The following is an 8,428-nucleotide window of genomic DNA, read 5'->3' on the forward strand; positions in this document are numbered from 1 at the left end:
CTTTCCTCCTGCAGTCACGTAATATGCCTTTGGACCTTACCAGCTTTCCCAGGTGCTAATGGGATATCTCTCTTTAATCCAGCAGCGGATGATCAGAGGAATGAGGAGGGTGAGGAACTTCACCAGGAAAGGCCAGACAGGGTTCAAAATGAAGACTTGAAAGAAAATGTCAGGAATCGAGGTAGACCTAAGAGAAAGAAGGGCAGCCGTATGCTTGAGAAGACAGATGGAAGTAAGCGTAGTGTACATTTTCCAAAGCATAGGCTAATGAAGGCAAGTAAATCAATTCAATGTGGAAAGTACTTCAGAAATAGATCACAGCTCTCTGTGCACCAAAGAATACATAGAGGTGAGAAACCTTTTGAATGCTCAGAGTGTGGGAAGAGATTCAGGCGGAGTGGTCATCTTCAACAGCATCAGAGAACCCACACAGGAGAGAAACCTTTTGAATGCTCAGAGTGTGGGAAGAGATTCAGGCGGAGTGGTCATCTTCAACAGCATCAGAGAACCCACACAGGAGAGAAACCTTTTGAATGCTCAGAGTGTGGGAAGAGATTCAGGCGGAGTGGTCATCTTCAACAGCATCAGAGAACCCACACAGGAGAGAAACCTTTTGAATGCTCAGAGTGTGGGAAGAGATTCAGGCGGAGTGGTCATCTTCAACAGCATCAGAGAACCCACACAGGAGAGAAACCTTTTGAATGCTCAGAGTGTGGGAAGAGATTCAGGCGGAGTGGTCATCTTCAACAGCATCAGAGAACCCACACAGGAGAGAAACCTTTTGAATGCTCAGAGTGTGGGAAGAGATTCAGGCGGAGTGGTCATCTTCAACAGCATCAGAGAACCCACACAGGAGAGAAACCTTTTGAATGCTCAGAGTGTGGGAAGAGATTCAGGCGGAGTGGTCATCTTCAACAGCATCAGAGAACCCACACAGGAGAGAAACCTTTTGAATGCTCAGAGTGTGGGAAGAGATTCAGGCGGAGTGGTCATCTTCAACAGCATCAGAGAACCCACACAGGAGAGAAACCTTTTGAATGCTCAGAGTGTGGGAAGAGATTCAGGCGGAGTGGTCATCTTCAACAGCATCAGAGAACCCACACAGGAGAGAAACCTTTTGAATGCTCAGAGTGTGGGAAGAGATTCAGGCGGAGTGGTCATCTTCAACAGCATCAGAGAACCCACACAGGAGAGAAACCTTTTGAATGCTCAGAGTGTGGGAAGAGATTCAGGCGGAGTGGTCATCTTCAACAGCATCAGAGAACCCACACAGGAGAGAAACCTTTTGAATGCTCAGAGTGTGGGAAGAGATTCAGGCGGAGTGGTCATCTTCAACAGCATCAGAGAACCCACACAGGAGAGAAACCTTTTGAATGCTCAGAGTGTGGGAAGAGATTCAGGCGGAGTGGTCATCTTCAACAGCATCAGAGAACCCACACAGGAGAGAAACCTTTTGAATGCTCAGAGTGTGGGAAGAGATTCAGGCGGAGTGGTCATCTTCAACAGCATCAGAGAACCCACACAGGAGAGAAACCTTTTGAATGCTCAGAGTGTGGGAAGAGATTCAGGCGGAGTGGTCATCTTCAACAGCATCAGAGAACCCACACAGGAGAGAAACCTTTTGAATGCTCAGAGTGTGGGAAGAGATTCAGGCGGAGTGGTCATCTTCAACAGCATCAGAGAACCCACACAGGAGAGAAACCTTTTGAATGCTCAGAGTGTGGGAAGAGATTCAGGCGGAGTGGTCATCTTCAACAGCATCAGAGAACCCACACAGGGGAGACACCTTTTGAATGCCCAGAGTGTGGAAAGAGATTCAGTCAGAGTGGTCATCTTCAAGGGCATGAGAGAACCCTCGCAGGAGAGAAGCCTTTTGAATGTTCAGAGTGTGGAAGGAAATTCAGTTGGAGTGGCCATCAGAGAAGCCACACAGCAGAGAATGTTTGGAATATTCAGAGTGTAGAAAGAGATTCAATAATAGTGGCAGTGTTCAACAGCATCAAGGAACCCACATAGGGAAAAAACTTTTGAATGCTCAGAGTGTTTAAAGAGAATTAGCTTGAGTTGCTGTCTTGAACAGGACCTAAGAACCCACATGGGTGAAACATTTTGGGTTCTCAGAGTGTGGAAAGAGATTGAGGAACAGTAGCAGTCTTCAATGGCGATAAAAAACCTACACAGAGGAAAACCCTTTTGTATGCTCAGAGTATGGAGTTTCACTCAGCATGGAAATCTTCAACAGCATCTAAGAACCCACACAAGGAGAAACTATATAACTCCTTACTGACATAAAGGAGACCTTGTTGGGCTGGGCCACGTGTGTCATAAAATGTAATGCCAGGTAGTGGAGATATAAACTTTATAAAGGACACAATCACAATCAAAGCTTTTTGTTACTTTAAAACATGCTTAAAACATTAGCACTCTTGCAATATTTTGTTTATTTAACAGTATCGGATAACTGACACCTCTTGCTCTGAAGTATTGCATCAAAATGTCTGTGCTGTAGCAATCAAGTATGCTGTTCAAGTGTGTATCTGTAAGCTGCAAACCTGTTTTTGATTTACTGACATTCATTACAGAAATCTCATGGTCAATGTTCTGAGCCTAGGACCAAGGAAAAAAACAACATGACATTACTGGGTGTTGCGAGCATTTGTACATAAGTTGCTTCATGTGCTGATCAAGAACATGAAAATGCATCCTGACAGAGGCTGAGGGCTGTGTTTTTGTTTACAGAACTATAGTCTTCCCCAGAAAAATAATTACAACTCCTATGAGACAGTGCAAGAATAGAGAGACAGGAAGTATTAGCCGACTATCTGGGAAGTCTTGGTTCAAAATCCCCAGTCTACAAAGGAAATGTGCTGGGTGAACTTGGTGTGGACATACACACTCAGCCTAATCAACCTCACTGGCTTGTTGTTATTCCTAATCTAAATAGTGCACATTGCTTTCCTACTGAGAAAGACTGGATCAAAAGGGTATGAATATAGTGAAAAAGAGGAGGAGAACCCAGTTACACCCAGGAGAGCCCCTGTCATGGGTCCTGGTTCTGCGGAGGCTGACTAGTCCTCAGATGAGGAAGAGGCATGGGGCAACCCAGTCTCCTCTGGAGTCAACCCAGAAGAGGAACCTTTACCAGCACCTGAGGGAGAAGAGAGCCCAGTATCTGCAAGGAGGAACAGCAAGGCAAAGAGACTGAGGTGCAGTCAGAGGGAGAGACTGATCCCCCAGTTGGAGACACCCTGAGGCCAAAATCCCCACCTAGCTCACCTGATTGTCCCAGACGCAGGGCACGCCAGCGTCTGAATGCAAGAGAGGAGAAGGAGTGCCAGACTTCAGCTGTTGCAAAGGAAACGTGAGGGGCTGTGAGTCTTTGCAGATTGACTCGGAGCGGAAGCAACCATGCATTCTAAGGCCTAGTCCCAGCTGTCAGCCTCTACTCCTTGCTCCTGAAAACTCTGGCTGATTTCCTGGCTTTCTGTTTCTCAGCTTGCTTTTGGACTGCGTATACAGCTTTAAGTGAAGGGTATCTATGGCGACCGGCCAGACCCAGCACAGCCCTAGCATAATGATCCCAACAACACACACACTGTAGAAAGGCACACAAAAGGTCATAACTTGAATAAAGCTTTGTTGGTCTTAGAGGTGCTTTGTATCTCTCCTGTGTGACTGAGGCAGACAAGAAAAGCAAGCTCGCCCTCCCTCCCACCATCCCTCCCTTCAGGGAGGAGCCTCAGCCAGTGGAGGGGAAGAAAGGCTTGCCTTTGTTTCCTGTGTGATTGAGGCAGCCTGGCCAAGAAGCAAGCTCTGGCTTGCTCCCTCCCTCTCCCTGGGAGGGGGAGGAGCCTCAGCCAGTGCAGGGAATAGAATCTTCCTGATCTATCTCTCCTGAGTGATTGAGAGAGTCTGGCAAAGCAGGGACGATGCAGCAGCAAAACATAAATGTTTTTGGGATGTGTGGCGGAACAGGCTGGTGGGCCCCGCTCTGCCAGACCTGGCACCTGAAGGGGCTGTTTCACTCCACTCCAGTGCCTCCGGGTACTGTTGCCACCACTGTCCCTGTCTTGGGCTCTGGTTAGGCGGGACAGCCTCCTAACCTCCCTTTGGTGTCCCTAAGAGCCTGCCTTGGGGCTTCCCAGGGGTCTTTGTGGATCCCCTGGAGAGTTGGTGTTAGATCGAGCTAACAAAGGACTCGTGGAGTGATTTCAGCAGTGATTCAGCTTTAATCAGAAGTAACGAACAAGCACTCAAACGCATGAGAAACCAGAACAGAACAACACTGGAGCTGGGCTCCTTTTAAACATACCGGGCTAATATAGCCACTCCTACTATGTACAATAACAACCACTTAGATTGCAGGGATAAAGGCGAATCAGAGTTCTTCCCGCTCAGGGAACAGTTCCTTTGTGATTGGTCGCTGTTTCGAAGCGACCAATAGCCTTTGGGCTAGATGGAGCCTTGGCTGGCTCGAAGCTTAACATAGGAGGTGGATTAGCTGATTCATGATATCCAGACAGTACATAACAGTTGGCAACTGGTCTTTTTTCAACTTTTCTCCCTAGGGGTTCCCCACCCAACTCCTAGGTTTTCCAAGTGGCTGGGGGAACTATGTGGTACTTTGCTCCTTCAACAGTTAAAGGGTTTATTTAAAAGCTCTCAACTATTTACAGGTAAATCAAAAGTGGATGGGAGAAACAAAATAAAGTTGACAAAAAAACATTCCCTCTCTCGCCCTCCTCTAAACTCATGCCCTATCTAGGTGGGATGCAGGGCAGGTACATTACTTTGTTACTCTGGACGAAGCTGGACAAACATGTCTCCCAAAATGGCCTCTGTCTCCGACCGGCTTCCCACCCCAAGGTAAAAGTAAAGGTTCCCTTGCTCGAAAGCCAGTCGAGTCCGACTCTACGGTTGCATTGCTCATCTCCGTTTCCAAGCTGATGAGCCAGTGCTGTCCGAAGACGTTTCCGTGGTCATGTGGCCGGCATGACTGAACACCAAGGCGCACGGAACGCTGTTACCTTCCCATCGAAGTGGTACCTATTTATCTACTTGCAATTTCTTGCTTTCGAACTGCTAGGTTGGCAGGAGTCCCACCCCAAACTCAATAATATAAATAGCCAGGGCTATTTTTGGGCAGGAACACACAGGAACGGAATTCCGGCTGGCTCCTGAGTTGGCCACACCCAGCAGGAACTCATTAGCATAATAGGCCACACCCAACAGCAGAAACTCATTAGGATTGGTTACATTAGAGGTGTGTGGCCTAACATGCAAAAGAGTTCCTGCTACAAAAAAAGCCCTGGGTTTTGACAACAAACAAGGTAAACAGAATAACAAGCAAAAGGTGGGTGTGGCTGGATGGCCACACTTCTGGTAACATGGGGGTGCGGCCTAATGTGCTAATGAGCTGTGCTGTCAGGGTTGTGGCCTAATATGCTAATAAGTTTCTGCTGTTGGGTGTGGCCTATTATGCTAGTAAGTTCCTGCTGGGCTTTTTCTACAAAAAGAGCCCTGTAAAACAGCAGTTCCCGGTCAGGAACTGGCTCTCCCTCCTGCAGCCTTCTGGGGCAGATCGCCTCATAGCCTTGATGGATTTCCTGTCCTTTCTCAGATTACTAGTTGGAGACAGGAGGGGGGGAGGAATGAGGAATAGATTAGGCCAAGGCCTATCTAAAGTTTGACCGTCTCGTCCCATTCAGCCCACGGAAAGTTAAACCACATCCACAAAATGGTGTTTCTCAAAGAGCTTTGGCAATAGGAGTTATTTGGGTTGAAAGGGAAAACTTGTGCCCCCCAACCCAACAACTCAGTAAATTCTCAGGGGTCAGAGCCCCCAGTATAATCCAGTACTGTAAAAGGTAAAAAAGCTTCCTTTAAGCGGTGGAAAGCTAGTCACAGTGAGGCTGATAAAACAGAACACAGGCTATGGCAAATAAAATGCAAGTCTGTAGTCAGGCAGGCAAAAAGGAAATATGAGGAGCATATAGCAAAAAACGTAAAGACCAACAATAAAACTTTCTTCAAATACATTAGAAGCAGGAAACCAGCCAGGGAGGCAGTGGGGCCCTTGGATGACCAACGGGTAAAAGGAGTACTGAAGGATGATAGGGAAATGGCTGAGAAGCTAAATGCATTTTTTGCCTCCGTCTTCACTGTGGAAGATGAGAGGTGCTTGCCCACTCCAGAGCCGCTGAGTTCAGGAGGGGTGTTGAAAGACCTGAGTCAGATTGAAGTGACGAAAGAGGAGGTCCAAAAACTGATAGACAAATCACCAGGCCCAGATGGCATACATCCGAGAGTTCTGAAAGAACTCAAATGTGAACTTGTGGATCTCCTGACAAAAATATGTAATCTTTCCTTAAAATCAGCCTCCATTCCTGAGGACTGGAAGGTAGCTAATGTCACTCCCATCTTTAAAAAGGGTTCCAGAGGAGATCCGGGAAATTACAGGCCAGTCAGTCTGACGTCGATACCGGGTAAATTGGTGGAAACCATTATTAAGGAAAGAATTAGTAGGCACATAGATGAACAAAACCTATTGAGGCAGACTCAACATGGGTTCTGTAAGGGAAGATCTTGTCTCACTAACCTGTTAATGTTCTTTGAGGGGGTGAACAAACATGTGGACAAGGGGGATCCAATAGATATTGTTTACCTTGACTTCCAGAAAGCTTTTGATAAAGTTCCTCATCAAAGGCTCCTAAGTAAGCTCAAAAATCATGGGATAAAAGGACAAGTCCTTTTATGGATCAAAAACTGGCTAATTAATAGAAAACAGAGAGTGAGTATAAATGGGCAGTTCTCCCAGTGGAGGGGGGTAAGCAGTGGGGTACCACAGGGATCAGTACTTGGTCCACTGCTTTTTAACTTGTTCATTAATGATTTGGAGTTGGGAGTAAGCAGTGAAGTGGCTAAATTTGCGGATGATACGAAGTTGTTCAGGGTGGTGAAAACCAGTGAGGATTGTGAGGCACTCCAAAGGGATCTGTCAAAGATGGGCGAGTGGGCGTCAACATGGCAAATGGGGTTCAATGTGGCCAAGTGCAAGGTGATGCACATTGGAGCCAAAAATCCTAAATATAAATACACATTGATGGGGTCTGAACTGGCAGAGACTGAGCAAGAGAGAGATCTTGGAGTTGTAGTGGATAACTCACTGAAAATGTCGAGACAGTGTGTGACTGCAATAAAGAAGGCCAATGCTATGCTGGGGATTATTAGGAAGGGTATTGTAAACAGATCAGCCAATATCATAATGCCGCTATATAAATCAATGGTGCGACCTCATCTGGAATACTGTGTGCAATTCTGGTCACCACACCTTAAAAAGGATATTATAGCTTTGGAAAAAGTGCAGAAAAGGGCAACTCGAATGATAAAAGGGTTGGAACACTTTCCCTATGAGGAAAGGTTAAGGTGCTTAGGGCTCTTTAGTTTGGAGAAACGACGGCTGAGGGGTGACATGATTGAGGTTTATAAGATTATGCATGGGAAAGAGCAGGTAGAGAAAGAGGTACTTTTCTCCCTTTCTCACAATAGAAGAACTTGTGGGCACTCCATGAAACTGCTGAGTGGTCGGGTTAGAACGGATAAAAGGAAGTACTTCTTCACCCAAAAAGTGATTAACACTTGGAATTCACTGCCACAGGAAGTGGTGGCAGCTACAAGCATGGACGGCTTCAAAAGGGAATTAGATAAGCATATGGAGCAGAGGTCCATCAGTGGCTATTAGCCACAAGGTATAGATAGGGACTCTGGGGCAAGTGATGCTCTGTCATCTTGGTGCTTGGGGGGGTCAACAGTGGGATGGCTTCTAATGTCCTGGCCCCACTGGTGGACCTCCTGATGGCACTGGTATTTCTGGCCACTGTGTGATACAGAGTGCTGGACTGGATGGGCCTTTGGCCTGATCCAACATTGGCATCTCTTATGTTCTTACTGTGGAAATGGACTGGTATCCGCGGAGTTGGCAGGCCCAGTTGTCCACCCCACCCACCCCCAGATTCTCCCAGAAAGAATCAGAAAAGATTGATTGAGTCTCCCACCAGCTCCATGAGCCAGAAATGACCTGGGCCAATGCCTACTACCTACCTCTGACTCCCCTTGAATTCTTCCTTGGAGATTGTGCCTTTATGCAGCAGGCTGAGAAATCTCATCTCACTACTTTAATTCGGAAAGAAAAATTCGGTTGCTAATAACCCTGAAAGGGGGGGGGGAAATATCCTTCTTGTTTCCCAGAGGCTTAGTGGGTGAAAATAGGCATCCCATAATGCCTCTATTAAGAAGGAGAGATTGGATTTATACCTCGTCCTTCACTCGGAGTCTCAGTGGTTTACAATCTCCTACCCTTCCAGTTTGGTGCCGTGGTTAAGTGCGCGGACTCTAATCTGGGAGAACCGGGTTTGATTCCCCACTCCTC

General features: G+C 46.9%; 1 protein-coding gene across 1 annotated transcript in view; it reads left to right on the top strand.

Annotated features, from left to right (window-relative positions):
* Positions 1–348: 348 nt before the first annotated feature.
* Positions 349–8,428, top strand: part of LOC107113606 (zinc finger protein 658B-like) — a gene marked incomplete at its 5' end in the record, with an annotated part of 57,123 nt that continues 49,043 nt past the window's right edge. The window contains one exon of the mRNA XM_015414952.1: positions 349–1,941. Coding sequence (XP_015270438.1) covers positions 349–1,941 — 1,593 coding nt within the window. The remainder of the gene's footprint in view (positions 1,942–8,428) is intronic.

Source organism: Gekko japonicus, unplaced genomic scaffold, assembly GCF_001447785.1.
Source record: "Gekko japonicus isolate JY-2015 unplaced genomic scaffold, Gekko_japonicus_V1.1 scaffold3671, whole genome shotgun sequence".
Classification (NCBI taxonomy): domain Eukaryota; kingdom Metazoa; phylum Chordata; class Lepidosauria; order Squamata; family Gekkonidae; genus Gekko; species Gekko japonicus.